The sequence below is a fragment of the Argopecten irradians genome, chromosome 3, assembly GCF_041381155.1.
Source record: "Argopecten irradians isolate NY chromosome 3, Ai_NY, whole genome shotgun sequence".
Classification (NCBI taxonomy): domain Eukaryota; kingdom Metazoa; phylum Mollusca; class Bivalvia; order Pectinida; family Pectinidae; genus Argopecten; species Argopecten irradians.
Genome location: NC_091136.1, coordinates 37,608,893 through 37,627,954, shown reverse-complemented (window position 1 = coordinate 37,627,954; position 19,062 = coordinate 37,608,893). Strand labels below are relative to the sequence as shown.

General features: G+C 33.9%; 1 protein-coding gene across 1 annotated transcript in view; it reads right to left on the bottom strand.

The window, feature by feature from the left end:
* The window catches only part of LOC138318466 (xanthine dehydrogenase/oxidase-like), a 28,917-nt gene extending 13,023 nt beyond the window's left edge, over nucleotides 1–15,894 (bottom strand). Inside the window, exons 1-15 of the mRNA XM_069260834.1 lie at nucleotides 15,775–15,894; nucleotides 15,388–15,687; nucleotides 9,894–9,951; nucleotides 8,302–8,398; nucleotides 7,887–7,995; nucleotides 7,268–7,394; nucleotides 6,729–6,790; nucleotides 6,238–6,336; nucleotides 5,077–5,157; nucleotides 4,786–4,924; nucleotides 4,285–4,452; nucleotides 2,973–3,049; nucleotides 2,528–2,621; nucleotides 2,154–2,266; nucleotides 892–1,070 (exon numbers count right to left, since the gene is read on the bottom strand). Coding sequence (XP_069116935.1) covers nucleotides 892–1,070; nucleotides 2,154–2,266; nucleotides 2,528–2,621; nucleotides 2,973–3,049; nucleotides 4,285–4,452; nucleotides 4,786–4,924; nucleotides 5,077–5,157; nucleotides 6,238–6,336; nucleotides 6,729–6,790; nucleotides 7,268–7,394; nucleotides 7,887–7,995; nucleotides 8,302–8,398; nucleotides 9,894–9,951; nucleotides 15,388–15,462 — 1,478 coding nt within the window. The 5' untranslated portion in view covers nucleotides 15,463–15,687; nucleotides 15,775–15,894. The remainder of the gene's footprint in view (nucleotides 1–891; nucleotides 1,071–2,153; nucleotides 2,267–2,527; nucleotides 2,622–2,972; nucleotides 3,050–4,284; nucleotides 4,453–4,785; nucleotides 4,925–5,076; nucleotides 5,158–6,237; nucleotides 6,337–6,728; nucleotides 6,791–7,267; nucleotides 7,395–7,886; nucleotides 7,996–8,301; nucleotides 8,399–9,893; nucleotides 9,952–15,387; nucleotides 15,688–15,774) is intronic.
* Nucleotides 15,895–19,062: the final 3,168 nt, after the last annotated feature.

The following is a 19,062-nucleotide window of genomic DNA, read 5'->3' as shown; positions in this document are numbered from 1 at the left end:
AGCTTCGCATATCCTGCCCAGAATAACTTAACTGTATTTTTTTTTTCGTTGAGAATTGTCGTTGAAAGAATGATTGACTCCGATGTTTTGTCAACATTTTATTCTGTTGTATTTCATATGTTACATAGATTCATCGTTGATATGTGGCCCAAAATAGGACCACACACAATGTGTGTGCTCCAGGATAGCGCCCTCTCTCTCTAGCCCTGTCTAGCTGTCTCCTTGATATATCACTGGATATTTCCTTTCTGACCGATTGCCTGCTTCATTGTTAGGGTATTTCCCTTACCGACCGATTGCCTGCTTCATTGTTAGGGTATTTCCCTTACCGACCGATTGCCTGCTTCATTGTTAGGGTATTTCCCTTACCGACCGATTGCCTGCTTCATTGTTAGGGTATTTCCCTTACCGACTTAGATTCGCCGTATTGCTGCTCTCATTGTTAGGGTATTTCCTACCGACCGATTGCCTGCTTCATTGTTAGGGTATTTCCCTTACCGACCGATTGCCTGCTGTTAGGTATTTCCCTTACCGACCGATTGCCTGCTTCATTGTTAGGGTATTTCCCTTACCGACCGATTGCCTGCTTCATTGTTAGGGTATTTCCCTTACCGACCGATTGCCTGCTTCATTGTTAGGGTATTTCCCTTACCGACCGATTGCCTGCTTCATTGTTAGGGTATTTCCCTTACCGACCGATTGCCTGCTTCATTGTTAGGGTATTTCCCTTACCGACCGATTGCCTGCTTCATTGTTAGGGTATTTCCCTTACCGACCGATTGCCTGCTTCATTGTTAGGGTATTTCCTTTCTGACCGATTGCCTGCTTCATTGTTAGGGTATTTCCCTTACCGACCGATTGCCTGCTTCATTGTTAGGGTATTTCCCTTACCGACCGATTGCCTGCTTCATAGCGTTGACTGGCATCACTGTGGTTGGTGCCATGCCTCCGAACGCCATCCTCATTTCCCTGACAATATTACCCTCTAGTAGTACGCGTATCCCGGCATTCACGATTGCAATATCGTCCTCTCTTCTATATGCCTGCTTGTAGCCGTAGAAGTATTCATTCTGAAAATTAAATCACCGATTAGTTAAATTTCCCAAGGTATGAATCCCCATCATCCTTTTTCCCATTGCTAACACTTATACATACATTATATATATGTTTTCCCCCACAAAACTGAGTGACAATATGTTTTCATATGCCAACAACAATTTCCTCAATAAATTGGAACATAAGCTGACCTTCTTGGAAATTTAGCTGGAATTACCTTCCTTTCATTATTTGATATAAGTAACTTAGCTACTATGGACTTAGGACTAGTATAAATTACAGTATCGTATCGTTTATCTTGAATCGATTTAACCCGTAGAAATGGAAATCGGAAATTGGATGGTCAAATAATTTGTTTTACTTCCAAATACTAGTTCTCCAGAGGGAGAGCATATTTAATAATTTAACAATATTATTAAATATTTAACAATATCATTAAATAATTTAATAATTTGTTTTATATTTGTTCAATTCAATGTATATGTATGTGCATTTACGAACAAGGACGCTCAAGGTTATTAGACATCTCCTTGTATTATGTCAAACGCCAGTGCACTTATCTGTACATTAAGCATTAGGCAACAATTTAACATCTAAATACGTGTAGACATACAACACTATAAACAGACACATGGGGTAGTGTCAATTACATCCTGGTGAGATGAGACTGAAATGAATAGCACGATTCTTTAGTATGTTGGGATGACAAATCTTAAGATGCATAAATCCATAGAGACATGAGGACTAGTTGTAACATCATATCCCATTTGTTTTCACATGAACGACTTCTAAACTAATTTTACATATAAATGCATTGGATTACAACCAAACGCGTAACAGAGTCCCATAAGCACCTTTGATATTGACCGAATTCTACTAGGTCTATCTAATGTCATATTGACCTCAATAAAGCTCATGGATGGATGGGAAAATAGACTTATCTGGAGTCTTGAGGTCGTGAAATTACAAATAAATATCTTATGATATACAAGCTTACATGCTTGATTTACTGGTATGGCTGTATATAGGAAAGATAATTTTAAATGTAATATCTATATGTGTTTGATGTAATTCGGAATGTGGTAGTCATATTTTACCTTTTGTGTGAAGGGTATAGTCAAAGACACAAGAACTTCATTAGGATGAACAGCAGTCTTTCGGTATCCAAGGAAAAAATGTTCATCCATGGGTATTGTCCGATTTTTACCACCTAAACATGAAAAATATTACATTGTATTATATATTTTTCGTTTATGTATCAAATGGTGTCTATATTTTATAATACATTCTACAACAAGCTTTACAACGCGACACTGAGATAGTGTAAAGCAACTAATTTTCGCGTGCAATCAATTTTCGCGTATTTTGAGTTTTCATCTGTAATCGCGAAAATAAAGTACAACGAAAGAGTCATGACTATACAAAATTAGGCCGTCGCAAAGATTCATTACGCTACTATAAAATTGTTTACCTTTTGCCGCTACATGTAATTTGACCCCAGCCGCCATGAAAAGAGGGTTAAGATCTGAAATTGGGCTAGCGGTCATGATGTTTCCTCCAATAGCCTGAAATATGTTTGATATATATGTACACAAGATATCAACAGTCTAAATTTATTGACCAAATTCTTGCATGTTTATCAAAGTAATTACTAAACGATCTCATGTAAGTAGTCTTAATGTTATAGTATAGGTCGTCTGTTAGTAATTTGATGAGCCATGAACTTTTTATTTGTGCTAGTGTAAACATATGCATATCGTATTACCAAAAAAAAACCTACGACAAAATATGACAAACGTGATGTCGATAATCATTACCGCGTGTGTTTGGTAGGGATCTAGTAGAGAATGACAAAACCTACAAAATCATATCATTAGAATGTGCTTAAACTTCAGGAGATGTTTTGGAATACTCACAGCAACATTCCGGATTTGGTGACCGGCGAACCATCGTAACATCTCCACAATAGCTCGGAACACAGCAGTCTTTTGTTCTGCATAAAGTAATTAAAATCCTTATAAGATCAAAACATTTTTTATAATGTTGTCATATTCATGGCGAAAGTTACAGAATGCTCACACGATAAGTATGATATATCATATAATTCGGACACAAGTTTTTCTATATAAGGATGTAACCAGATGGTTGTGACCGTTTAAATTTCTAATAAATACTGTCGGGAATTAATTACAATCTCTCGTCGACAATGTATCTGTATTCTGCTTGTGATTAGTATTGAGAATCTGCAATATACTTGTCCCTTGGTGATGGCTCTCACTGACCTTTTTGTCGAAGGTGCTAAATAAATATTGACCATATAGATAAAACCGCTCAACAAATTCTTTGTTAATAATTGTTTACACGTTAGGATTTGCTACTTAATCATTACTTGAACATAAAAATATTGTTATATTGCTCATTTTTGTCCAGGAATCGATACAGCCCCACTTTGATACTTCTCATACAAAAAAAAATAATGCATATACAGTGTATGTCGCAATAATAAAAATGACACGTTTTTTTAAAGTTATTATGATATTCTTTTACATTTTTTTTTATTATATTGCACGTCATTTCATAATTCTTGAACAGCATGTGCGAATCAAAATACTGCCCATAACTCTGCAAATTGCTCGAAAGTAACGGGTCATTGCCATAATTCAATAATAATACAGTTGACGCTGATTTAAAGTTCACTTTGGTGTGTTTGTAATGGTGAAGTTACACTTATCCATATTCAATAAGAATTCAGACGTGGCAATCTAATTACTAGTCAAGGTGAACTGCCAACGTTATTTCAAGCGGAACATATCAATCACTAAGGGAGTGTATCCCGAGAATCAGTTTACTTGTTAAAATACCTATGAGTTATTCAACGATAACCGCGAATTTCATGGGATTTGTATAAGCTTAATGTACTAGCTTTCATTGATTTTTTATGTGTAGTTATCTTGGCCTTCATATGTAATTAACGGCAACACCCAGTAGCTATTCAGTAAGTATCCTTAAGAACACTTATATACCAATGCAAGGGACCTATAGGGTGACGATGAATAGTATATATGTTTCAACAATCTCGTCATTGAGATCTGATCATGTACCTACATGGTTGAATCAGATAGAAATTGATGTTTCATGCCAGTATTCTCTCGCAAAATTTCAATTTCCATTCGTTAGCCAATCCTAATTGTTGTTATTATATTATAGGGGTATACTACAGAAAACAACCTGGCATGGCATCAATTGCGTTATGAAGAGTTTCGTCCAACTGGGTGAGAGTGACAGAGGCTCCAAAAGTGATACCGTCCTCGTCAGTCGTCACCTCCTGTAGCTCCGGTATATGGCTCGGCGATATCATCACAGGATAGTGCATATTCTTCAGTTTTATTTCAACGCCTAAAATATGAATACTAATTTAAATAAAAAATGGTGTTTTGATCTGGACAAAAATGATTTTGGTAAAAGGTGATCGATTCTTATCAATTAAATTTTTTTTAATGAAAATATTTTTAAAACTCAAAAGTATACTTAAAGAAAACAATTTATTAATTACTAACACCATTGGAACCAAAGCGTACTAAGAAAATGTAATTTACTGATAGTGTCAGAAAGCCAATGAGTAAAAAGAAAGCCAATATTATGGAAGAAAACTGTGGCCAATAACAGAATAAGTTTCCTTTACAACCTTTGAGACCTTTGCTTGATTTCACTCTGTCTTTTTCAGCTTACCGACTTCAGTGTTGCCGACGACGAGTCGTGCTGCGGGATGGCGTTCCTTGAGTTCTAGTAACTGTTCCAATGACGTAGGTCTATACCAAACTGACCTTTCACCTTTGTAGTACAGATTCTGGTCATCATACTTTTTTGTCTAGAAATAGGAATGATTCGGAAAGATGTTAGTTATTTAAATTATAATAGTTGGATTAAATATGGATTGCGATAGAGAACATATTTGCTTCTAATTAATGTTTTATTTTCATAGAAGAAATGGTATCAGTATAAAAATATGGTAAAACGCACCCTGAGTTGAGGTGGAAAGATAGGATCTTGTGTCGAATCCTTAGGTAACAGATTATCCTGCTGGTTTCCGTTTACCATTACCTGTAAGTGGTATATAATTTGTAATATCGTTAAGTTATTGGTTTTCATATTACTCATCATGATAAACATGTTCTCGACTTCCATAATGTTAACACTTAAATAATTTCACAAAGTCACACCTCTTCCAGCATCATATCATGTTATGATATTTTTTATTGCTCTTTTAAATTACTTTGTGGATTGTCTCCTAACGATGAAAACTGGACATATTAATGTCTTTAAAATATACGCCTTTAAGTCTCTCTATTCCATGCTCTTTTCCACATAATTATTTCCTCCCTTTTTAGAAACTTTTTGGCATATGCTTTGAAGTTCAATACTAAAAAGTTCAATTCAACTATGTCCAACGCCCTCCACGTTTTTTAAATGCTATTTTACACTTTCATTACCTATTACAATTATTAAAATAATTTATCAATGTATTTCTATAATCAATACAATATATGCACTGCATAGGTTTCTTCTTATATATGAGACTGATTCCGTCAATGTTGTTGATTTTATTTTTAAGTTAATGTTATAACACTTCCGCATACAGCAATAAATCGAGTACATTTATGTATATTGCGTGTAATATTTACGACATGATTTTCAAATATAAACATGTTTATAAAATGTGCTGAGATTGATAAGCGGGGTACGGGTGTAACCTCTATCTATTTGGTTCGCTCGTTCATGTCAGTGAATACATTGTATGCAACACTGATATCTTAAATGAATCAATACGAGGATGTCTAAATCGTAATAAACATTTAGGTCTTTAAGAAAGTAATGAACTGCCTAAAATAATAAAGCATCTTAATAAAGATAATCGCAACAAACCAGAGAAAAAGTCATGACCTAAATATATCGCCTTTCAAGACAGTAGAGTAATCGGTCAGGCGTATACACAAACAGGTATTGTGTCAGATTACAGAGTTAATTTAGTGTTTACAATGGACATATACTTCATCACAACAATATTTGCAGCACACTAAATATATTTATGATAATATGGATAGGATATTAGTTTTTGTACTGCCAGGCAAACTCCTTATGAAGAATACGTATATAAGCATGTTACGCCCGATTGTTACCCACTTGGTCAATAAGGTCATGTCCATTCGTCAAAGGCCGTTCACAATCCCCGTTCACCTTTGGTTGATTTCGACAGCAGTTTTCGCCCATTGCACAGGTCCCCTTTGAAGCAATGATAATAACGAATAACACACTAAACGTTATTTTCTAACTAACAAAAATCCATTATACATATTAAGTAAAATATCACAGAAATAATATTTCCTTCAACGAATACATAACATGAGGAAGCATTTTTAATGTCATAACAATTGGATCATCTCGAAATGATAAATTGACATTCCTGCCGAAGTACAGTGAACCCAAATAGACAGTATGGCGAAGACCGACAGGACAAAGACACCATGCGATATGGCCGTACGTAGTCACCATACATATCAGTTATAGGCCAAACGGTCGGTGAGTATATAAATCTAGGGTTTTCATGACAGGAATTTCAATAGGCTAGAAACTGGGTTATTAGTTCCTGTATGTTTTTTTTATTCAACACTGACCTTGGTGAAGTCTTTGAAACCTTCGAGTATTGGCCTGTAGCCCGTGCACCTGCACAAATTACCTGTAAATATTTGTTTTAATGTTTGATTGTCCTAGATAACAAAACACCAGATAACTCCCTTATAGGTGAACAGTTTCGACAATTAAATAAACATGGCAGCATTTTTACAGTTAAGAACGAATAAAAAATCTTAATTAATTGAGTTGCTATGCAGCCTAAAATTTATTACGTAAGTGTCACAAGGCAAGTATCACGTGGCAAGTGTCACTGGATTTATTTCTAAAATGAGATAAAGCCTATGCAGCAGTAAGATGACATAATGCAAAAATAGGTTTGATTTATTTTCTTAATAAAAATCTGGAAACAGATAGGACATTTATGTCTATGTAATCATGCCACGTCACGTAGAACGTCACTATAGCATGAGTATGATATGTCTTATGATATTCGTGGCAGAACAGATTAAGTGAGTTTTTACGTAGAAATGTTAACTTAACCTACTACACCAATATACATGCTAAAACAATTCTTGCTGACCTTCAAATGCACTTTCTATGTCCTTCATGGTCGGATTAGGTATAATTCTGAGAAGTGTGTACATTGACATGACAATGCCGGGGGTACAGAAGCCACACTGGGATCCGTGCGACTTGGCGATTTTTTCCTACAACACGAAACATGTTAAATGTTGTGGTAGTTAAGGAATAAGTTCATAACGCCATTTTGTAATCCAAATTTGCGAAATGGTTGCTTTGTTGCACCCTTTAAACAAGATTTATTTGAAAGCCATCGTTAAAAGGCAGAAAGCAAACCAATTTGAATCATTTTGTGATAATATCTTTCAATTGTTAAATTCTCCGAGCATTCTTTGTCGTTATTTTGAACCATATTATCCGAAACTCCTCGATCTCCGTTCATGATAGTAGTATTACGATTACTGTCTCAGTTTGCTTTCAAAGTTTCTTTCTATTTTTTCTTTCAATTTACGTTGTTGTTTCAAAGCCAGCAGTAATATATCCACTCTAAGTAATGTCACCAAATGATATCTCAAATTTTCAGTCATACAATGTTTTGGTGAATTCTTCCTTTGTACCTAATTTCATATTTGAGCAAAATACCATGACTGAACGAAGAACAAAGTCTGACTAATTCAAACCTGAACAGGGTGAAGTCCATGTTTGATGCTCCCGATTCCTTCTACAGTAGTAACGGCAAGACCATGAAGTGAACATATAGGGGCTAGGCAAGCGTTAGCGGAGAAATGCCTAAGTATAAATACATTCATAACTCGATGATAGCAACAAACTATTTTTCTGTTTCTTTATTAATTGCTAATATTTATGAAAAAGTCAATCAAACTATTTCACGGCGTCAAAAAAGTATAATGAATATGTTACGATTAACAGTACATGGACAATTACAGTGTGAATATTTCTCATTTATTCATCTATAAGAATGAAAATACATGTAAAAAATTCATAGTGATTTCTTAGTTATAATGAACTGTTATCGCAATAAATATTTCTTATATTCAAATCAGAATACATGCAAAGTAAAAATACGATTCTTACCTGATTTTGTTGGTATGGGAATCGTACTTGGAGATCATCACTGTACAGGCGCCACATCCCCCCTCCCCACATCCTAACTTCGTCCCGGTCAGTCGTACTGAGTGGAGGTAAGGACATTAATTCTACGACTTAAACCATTCATACTTTATTTTGTCAATATTAAATCTATTAGATAGACTACGTTTACAATACAAAATGCTCAAAATTATAATAACTTTTTTGTTTCTTGGTTTAGTTTGTGTATTATTTTAAAGAAAATATCACTTTACGAGAATATATATGTTTTAAGGCTTCATTAGTTTCTTCCGAATGGCCTGCTCTGGTAAATTGTCCAAATTAGTTGGGTTTTCAATTCTACGAATAGTCCTATTGCCTGCAAATTATTTGTTTTACGTAGTTTATCGTTCGAGCTTACATTGTACATTTTACACAATTAATGCATTTCATTTCAACAAATATAATTGACAAATTGATGGTATAGTCAAAAGGATGGAACAACAGGCTAGGCCTATATAAGTTCTCTCAGTTGGTGGAATGAGTGTTTATATATAAATCAGTTATAATATCTATATAGCTATTGTTACATTAATATTTTTGAAATGAAAAAAAAATACAATAACATTCAAGGGAGGTAACTCTGGTTTAACACGGACAGACACACCATAACACACACCTTACACACAATTATAATCTAAACATGAGGATATAGTGATCATAATATATATATAATGTATCATATTAAATATGTATATATGAGACATAACATTTTTATTGGATAATATACATTTAGGTGGATTGACCAAAAGTCCACGTGCATTATTGCATAGGTTATAACCATCCAAACTGTTATTGTTTGAATTAAACATAATTATTTTAAGTTTATGAATATAATAATATCATAACTTATCACCTGTTGTAAAGACTCACAAACTAAATAAATGAAAATCAGTTTATTAACACAGAAACACAGCAATTTTGCCCAACTAGTTTCCAACTATTTCAAGGATTTTACAAAATTACATGTACTTGATCGATATGAAAAATATTATTAAAAATAATATAATTAATGCATTCAAGTCGCAGGAATTGCAAGATGACACATTAATAAGCCAGGGTTATCTGTAAGCCATTCGGATCCATCTGCCATTGACGGGTAAGGGTACTGATAGGATTGATAGACATTGTCAGTACGACTGTCCAATTGGATTTGGATTTCTTTTTGATATCCTTTATTACACCCCACTTTGAATGCGTTAGTGGGTTGTAACAATGCTTTGATGACGAACATTCGGAGACGATAGCATTGTGCCTTCATTTCTTGATTAAACCTAGAAAATCTGTTCGATTTTTCATATGTCGAACACTGCAAAGATTTAATTATTGTTATGAGTTTTAAAATCATTTCGTGAGATAGACCACAGAAACAATTTTGTTTATATTTTAAGTCGTATAGCCCGTGAAATGAGAAATTGTGTAATTGTGCGAAATTTCGGTGTGACAAATAGTAATATTTTATGCTAACTTATGAACTAGTTCCTGCGAATAGTATTGGCGGTCGTTTACTTGAACACACCAGAAACAAAGAAGGATACAGTTTATTCGAAGAAACTGAAGAAGAGTTGTCTCCGGATCGGAATCGCTAACGACGACCTGCAAAAGATAAATATATGGTTCCATAAAATTTTTCTTGAATCAAATCACAGAATACATATATTGTGTTTTGACTCCGAATACTTGTTTTTAGAACTTATTAATATAGGGCAAAGAAGTTCCTACGATGCCAACCCCCCCCCCCCCCCCTTAAAAAAAATGAAAACAGAACACAGATAATGTAGTCATGTGACTAAACAAGAAAACACAGAAGGAGACTATTATTTACAAATATAAATCACATAAAACCGATCGGCGAGACCAGACTGAGGGCGGGTTTTTACAGAGTGACATATATGCACAATTCGCTGTGCTAACAATGACGCATTTACCTTCACCTTACACAGTTAACTCATATCCTGGGCACACTGACACAGGTGTAATTTGAAGCTCGGTCTATAACCTTCATGCAGTATGTAACACGTCTGGCTTAAACATTTTTATCTTATATCCACAATGCTGTCGACCAATGACAACATCAGCAACACATTTGAAGTAAGAATAAATGATAATACATGTATAACAATGATGTTCATATGTAAGATTATTACGGTGTAAGCAGGGATTAATTAGGACTTCAACAATGAAAATGTGAATTATGTTAATTTGTCACCATACATTACAAAATCATGATATAAATTTGGCGTTCGTTACGTAATGTCGTCAAGAAAATGGATGTTTCCTCATCAAAATGGAACATTATTATAAAAATCCAAGTCTTGATTTCCATCTATTTTTTATTTAGAAGGGAACCAATTTATGTGACATTAGCCTAAAATTTGGTTTCTGATTTATTTGAAAAAACAACTTTAGCAGTGGCGTAGGAAGATGAAACGTCATGGGGGGGGGGCAAAGGTCCTCAATATTTTGTAAAAAAAAAAAACCGCCACACCTACAGGAGGAGATTAATTCAACTCCCAACCATATAATATATGCTTTATGTACATTTTTCATATATCACTAAATTTAATCCTTGTTCACATTTATAGACAGTGGGGTCGCTAAAAGGAAATTAACAAATACGCAAATTGGCCGAATTAGCGTGTGAGCGTCGAAGGCGCGAGATTTTGGTGTTTTATTAGGGATCTGAGGGTGACCCCCGGGATGAGTTTTATGTATTTTGATGATTTTGCGATCGCCCGACAGCGCAAGATTTTGGTGTTTGGGGGTCCGGGGGTCTCCCCCGGGAAAAAAATACGATTTAGAATGGCTGAGATGAGTTTTACGATGCATTTTGATGAATTTGCGAGCGCCCAAAGGCGTGAGAATTTGGTGTTAGGGGGGTCCGGGGGTCTCCCCCGGGAAAAAAATTACGATTTAGAATGGCTGAGATGAGTTTTACGATAAAGTTTAATGAGTATAAAGCGTTCTTAACATGGTATTTTTTCGATTTAAAGCTACCTGCATTTAGAAATGATAATTGTGTCGTCATAACATTATGCAACCCTACTCGATCTGAATATACCGGCTTCACACCATCGGCACATTGTTGTGTAACATAAAAAAATGAATTAATTGTCTCGCTAAGACATATAAACAAATTGATCTTTTAAGAGACATTTTTTTAAATAGCACATAGAATCCCTTGATGGACATTTTTAGTCAAGTTTGTGTGTATTGAATTTTCACTATTTAAGGTTTGACATTAGGTGCTTGAACGTTTTAGGAAATGCGCCGCGCAGCGGAAAATTTTCTAGAATGAACTACGAAAAATGTGTAGGAGGACCCTTTTTTCTTTCAAATAAGCATTTTTAGAAAATTTCAGTCGGCGAAAATGGGGGGGGCAAAAAGACATGTTTGCCCCCCCGTCCTGGGGAACGGGGGGGGGGGGGGGCAGTTGCCCCCCCCTGCCCCCCCCGCTTCCTACGCCCCTGTTTAGTAGGACTAAAATGAAATTAATGGTAAGAGTTGATGTATATCATTTCGTCTGTGAAGTTGCAGTTAAATGGCGCAGTTGAGGTTGGTTGGTAAAATGATGTAGCGATGAGTGAGACGTTAAGTTAGTTTCATATTTTTTTAATTTAAATTTGAAATGCATATTTAATACATTGGATCGAGGACGGTTTATCCCTACACATCCTGACGGGAACTACAAAACCTTCTCTGTCTACTAAAAAATCCATTCTTATAAATCTATGTCCATATTTTGGTATGTCGGTGTCCTGTGTCCAGTGGTTGATGTAGTAAGGTGTATGTATATGTATATCACAAGTATAGAACCTAAAATTCGACAATCTGTTGTCCACACTGTTAGAATTACTTCTTTGCCCTATATTTACTACTTTAAGTAATTCGTATCCTACAGACATATGTCTATAAGGATCCAGTGTTATATGGAAAATAACTGTTGATATTACTTCCTTGACCCATATCACAAGCATCTTATATATACCACGGCAGGGGGGAAACGGTCACGATTCTAAAGTGACAGCAGGCAATAATTCCTAAATTTTGCTTCATACTTCTTAAATCTGTTTCCTATCTCCTAAATCTGTGTCCGAAATAAATGTATGAAGACTGTTAAATTACCATTGCTAACTCTAAATTGAAATTTCATAACATATCTTTATACCACACGACAGTAAACAGGTTCTGATGTTGAAAGAAACAGTTTCGTATGTGTTGAGTTGAAGGATGGGGATATTCTACTGTTGAGATCACTTTAAGCAATATGGATTTTTTTTTGTTTCTCGGGTAGAATATCCGTATCACGTAGCAAAATCGTATCATCATTGTACACAACAAACATGATATTAACCTCCATGTTCTATACAAGTCAGTAGTGGAAAACAAGGTTAAACTGAGGTCATTTTCCTCGGTATCTCTAATCTAAAGTATGTGTTTGTCTATCCTTATCATCTCTGAAATGTAAAGCATGTGGGAAATATTACTTCAAATCTCGTGTACATTGAATAATTCATTTCGCCCCGATTTCATATGGACAGAATTCTTATATCATATGACATATAAGAGCGATTGTGACATTTGCCCTCAAAGAGGCTTTCAGTAACTAATATTTGAGGTCATTTTTAAAGATTATTCAGACGTACACAATTGTAAAATTAGATTCCGGTGTTCGTCTTTATTATTTGGTATAATATAACCGGCATGATAGTATTAATATTGCTACCCTTTTCTTAAACTTCATAATCAACGAACAATCACCAACGCCTTCATTCAAGTTTACTGAAATGCATATGTAAGAATAAATCTGGTGACTTATGAAAGGATTCAGAAATGTTTATAAAAGTCGAATGCATGAAAGAACAACCAAGCGTAAAGGGTATGAAGTTAATGCTTGACTGTGTGCAATCGAGACTTTCAATCACAGGTTACTTTATGGGTTGTTGCCTAAATTACAATCAATATACAAATGTATTTAAAGCACGACTAACATTACATATAATCTACTATTACTATCTTTGAATACCTGTTTTGACCCGAGAAATAGTGTAATAGAGGGAAAATACATACATTTTCTTTGAATTAAGGTATACAGGTAAATTATTGTATATAATCAGTGGGATAATCGATCTCAAGGCATGATGTCCACACTAATTAGATCCATTTTTATATGTTAATTTAAGTTGAAATACCTTAAGTTTATATGATAGGTTGATCTTAGGACGCATTAATTATTTCACATCCATCTTCGTTATAATAATAATATGCTACAAACTCCCCCTTTATCACAACTAAGTCACTTTCTTAAACAATATATTTCGCTTCGGCGATCGCTATTTCTGGAATTTATACAGGGCAGTTAGGTCACTATGATATCTCAATAGAAATACGTGACGGTTTAGTGTTTCCTTTGCTCCATTCAATGCAATTAGCTATTGGACCATGATATTTAGCCTTTATAGTTAGGATATAGATATTTCACACTGTTATATCTATTTGCGTCAACAGAAAACAAACTTTGAAGGATTCTTAAAATATAACATGTTTATTCACAAACCATAATGGTCTTTTATGAATTTACAAAATATCCTTATTAGGAACCAATCTGTTGTCTTCAAGCACCAATGACAACCTCATACATGTAAAAACTAATTTGACCTGCTTGTCAATTTTTTATAGGATATTAAAGATTACACAGTACATATGACCTTTATTGTCTTCTAAAAATCAACACTGTAATACGGTGACTATCAAAAAAATAGCAATAACCCAATTAATCATTTTCATCCATGCATTTTAACCCAGATATGTCTACTGGCATATTTATTGTTTTGATGTATCTGAATCTTATCAACATGCGGGCTTAGAATCAATAAGTGATAACAAATGAAGCGATACAACAGCTGTATGATGCAATGTCATACGCTATTCAGTATAATAATGTCTGTTTTGTTATAAAATTAATACAATATCATATTTAAAATATTGAGCACTGTTACTTCTGGACACAAACTAAGCGTCGATCGGGAGAGAGATTCTGGATTACCTATCTGCAGACCCGCTATCCCAAAGGCATTAACGAACGTTAAATATATAAATTGGTGGGTCGCCTCGGGGGTTTGGCAGTTTTGTTTTATCCACGCGGTTGAAATTACTTCCTTGTCCCAAAAATATTGATGTTAGTATTTTTAATTTCATCGGGGTAAGAAAGAAATTAAGTTTGCAAACAAAATTCATTTCATAACCCTGTAAAATTAAAACAATAGTGACATAATTTCTTAAAATTAATTTTACCGCTGACAAATGGTATTTTTTCACTATCAAAAACAGGAGCAGACGTTTTAGTATTTTTCTTCAGTTACAAAAGTTACTTACTTTACACCATTACCACCATTGAAAAGTTTGAGCTTCTAATTTTACTTCAAGTTAAAAATATGAAAAATAATTAATTGCATCCCGAAAAAAATCCGTTGCACTATATCCTATATGGAATGAAGTACTGATTGCGCATGCACCAACGGCAAAATGAAGTATTTTATATTATTTTTTGTGCTAATTAGACATAATAGTGACATAATTTCTTAAAATTAATTTTACAGACTCTTTGAAAAAATCAAATAGCTCAAAGGTATGTTTCCATTGATTTCCTATGGTATTAACCTTCCAAATTAATACGCAACGCCAAAGCCATAAAGTCGACTTTAGTATGAAAACAAAGATTAATCAATATTAAGATGATGTTGCACATTCCTGTTTTATTTGTGTTTTGATCCTTTTAAATGCTTATCACGTAATCGGGTCAAGGTCTGTCTCATGTAATAACAACACTGTCGGGTTATGCAAACACTGATTACGGAGTGTAACGAACAAGTAATGCATTGTGTAAAAAAAAGTTCTTATTTACTTCGTCATAAATGACATATATATATATATATGTCTTCAAGAAGTGTCTATAAAAGGATTCAGAGATTCCTCGATGAATGTAACTCCTCAAAATAAATAATTTAATAAAAAGAAACACTTTAAACTTACCTTCTTCCCGTTAACATAGAAAATGAGAGATGATGTGTTTTGTGGAAGAGCATCAGATCCATGTTGACCCTCCATACTTGGTTCTAAATGTTAGGTAAATCAACAACTATTATCTTGTACGATAACGGTGGCACTTGTCCTATCAGGAGAATCATTGACATAGATGAGTTCCTATATCCTTTGCCATGTATATCGACAGAACTATCGACCGAAAAATGTTGACAGAATTCGCGGTCAGCCTTGTACCCGTCTAGTGATAAGGGCCGCCTTCAGTTGAGTGACTTCCCTGGGTGTTAGGAGCTGTAAATAAAAATAGGACTGTACAAATACCTGCACACGATATTGTAGTCGTGTTGTCTTCGTAATATGGTGTATAATTTTACCTACTAAAATACGTATTCACATATTTAAAACGCCTTATTCTTTTATGTCTGTTGAATGTACAGCTAATTCAGCGACCCACTAGCTCTATATATAGATAGGTTACTGGAGAAGGGCTACAAAACATATCATCGCTAGTGCGTGGTAATTTGTTCAGAGACATGGTCCATAAAACACAACAATATTACGTTATTGTAGTAAGATAAGAAATGTAGGAAAGGCTTGTTAATTTCAAGTACAAATATAGCTGTAGAATTCGTGACATTGCCTGATTAGAGAATTGATTCGTAATCAAATCACTTCACATATAAAACAAATCAATTAACATAATTAAGACAATTCCTCACAATAATCAATAAAGTAGGAAGTGCACTGTATTTGAATTAGGATCGTTTTAGTCCCTTGTTTCCAGCCAGGTACGTATGACCCATTTATAAGGCTAAACTTTAAGAACGTTATTTATCAGTTCGGTCCTCTAGTTAAACATAAAACGTGACCTCAAACTCACGTTGTGCAATATTCAAAAGTCCGCTTATTGACCAGTGAAACACGTGTTCTGTTTGATTTCTGTGAATACTGAGAAATATTGTAAAAATGGCAACAAATCGAGATCTCATTACAATTTAAACTATTATCGTAAACTGCATTTATTATTAACTCTTACATAATTGAGCAAGGTTAAAATACTGCCGGTCGTCGTAAAGGATATACAAAACTTATATTCACTTAACTGAATGACAAGTTAGTGAATCGTAAACGTCATTCATAAACTTTTATTGCAAAGGTACATTTTGGAATAAATGGACGCAAGTCAAAACAGATAGCACTTTTATTGAAACAATTATAACCAAAGAAAGTCCACTTTATCACTGTAGGTTGACTTGTAGACTTGTAGGTCATTGCATTCCCGTTAATTAATTCCGAGTCATATCATATTATGATTTGAATGTTTTCAAAGTCCGGTTTAATGCCAAATAAAACTTATATGACAACTTAGTAAATAATTCAAATTTTATCACAAACATGTTTTTCATATTAATTTCAGATTTATTTCTGATATACATAAATCACCTGCTATTAGTACAAAGTTTTCAGTATTTATGGTAAGATCTATTTGAGGCAGAGCTTTGGGACATCAAACACGCTAGGATAGGAAATACTCAGTTAATCCTTGGTAACTGTATGCAATATAGATAATAAAGATATTAAGAGTACTTAAACATATATGTTGCAATTAATTCTAGATATATCGATATAATACCATAATGCACAATTCCTCGTATGGGTCAAAATGGTCAAAAAGGGTGAGATTTGATATGCTAAAACAAAAATACATATCGGCTTTCTATTTTGCCCAAATATTTCATGTTTTTCTTATTCTGCCTACTTCAAGGATTTCGAAGGAAAACAATCTAAAATGTTGTCACGCTCTCTCTTTGGAAATGAGATTACACATTGCCGGAGCTGTAAGTATTAACTTAAGGAGATATAACACACAAACCCGAGTGTACTCTAAATAAACCACTTTCGATTTATGATGAGAATACACTCAAATTTTGTGTTATATCCCCATAACATAAAAATGTATTCAATCTACTTCTCATAATTTAATCTTTTTAACTGTAATTCACTTGTTACAAGCAATATTAAGATTATGTAATGATAAATGAACTACATTAATTCGTTCACTGATCATTTCCATGTTATTAACAACCTTTTATTTTTGTTGCGAAAAAGTAATGGGCTTATTAATTTTGTAAACATTTTTCGCCCTTTATTTCACTAATATTTTTTTTTTTACCTTCCTTTTTCATAGAATTTTTTTTATTTAATAGTGACGATATGAACAAATAAAAGTTTAGTAAGAATGAAATGGATTTAAATTCGTGAATTGTTTTTCTTACTTTCGCAATACAGTATATAAGTAAATTAACATCATTGAGGGACAATGGATAATACAAAATTGAATATTAGTTTGATTGCAAGATTAGAAAAAATGATCGGTTTGAAATCATACTTGTTGGGAGATGATGAAATAATTCATGACATGGTATATATTAGACAGAATAGCCGACAACTTACCATTCTCGGTACTCCGGGGGTTACTATTACTATCCACCCCTGAACTATCTCATAGTAAAACTGGAGACAACAGAACAGAACAGGTAATTAAATAATTTAATGCACTTCAAAAGAGCCGTATAAAAGTACACTGTGATTGACTGTGTGGCTTTGGAGTCGTTTTCTCTGAAGTCTTAAAATGAAGTCTTTGCAGGCCTGTGATTGGTTCAGACTTGTTCTCCTGAGCTGCCTTCAGTTTTACTATGATATAGTCCAGATGTGGATATAACGTCAGTGATTTTAACCCCTGGAATATCGAGGATGACAATTTACATGATATGTTAGATTCTCAGATCAGTGGTGTGGGGGTAATATAGGAACACAATGATGATCCAACATGTCTCTTGGAGCTCCTCCAAGGTCATTGTTGTCGGGAATGTATTGTAAATAAGCAATACTGCAATATATCTCTTGCGTGTATACTATTCTTGGAAATCTATATAATGTCCAATGTGACATCGATAAGAATCATTGCGTGTGTGATTACTCTGTTTTCAAAACTTACAGTGTAGATAAGTTTGTGGATCGCAAACACATTAACTTTTATTTGAAAGGTAACATTTGGATATGTGGATGCCAACCTAAAAAGATACACACCTTGAAAAAATATTTTGCCTAAAGGTCTTTTCCCACCACTATTTCACTTGTAGGTCATTGCATTCTTGTTAATTACTTCATATTCATATCATATTGTGATTACAACTATTGTCAAATAAAACAAATATCATAACTCAATATATAATTCCGATCAAACATGCTAGGATCGGAAATACTCACAGTCATTCCTTGATATCTGTAATATAAATAATAATGTTATGGATAGTACCTTCGATATTAGTTTCAATAATAATAATTAAAGATATATTACCATAACACAAAACGATGTCCTCTTACAGGTCAAAATTGTCAATAACTTAGATAAAATTTGACATAGTAAAAATATAATTATATTTCATCTTTCTATTTCACCTAAACATTTCATTTTTTAATTATCTGCCTACTTTATGGATTAAAAAAATCTATTCTGAAATGTCGCCACGTTTTCTCTTTGGAACTGAAATTACATTTTTTTCTAAACCATTCGAAGTTTTCTTCACTCATAAATTACAATAATAATTATAAAAATTATGTACAATTAATACTATAATATAAATGTACTCATATCGGTTTTTT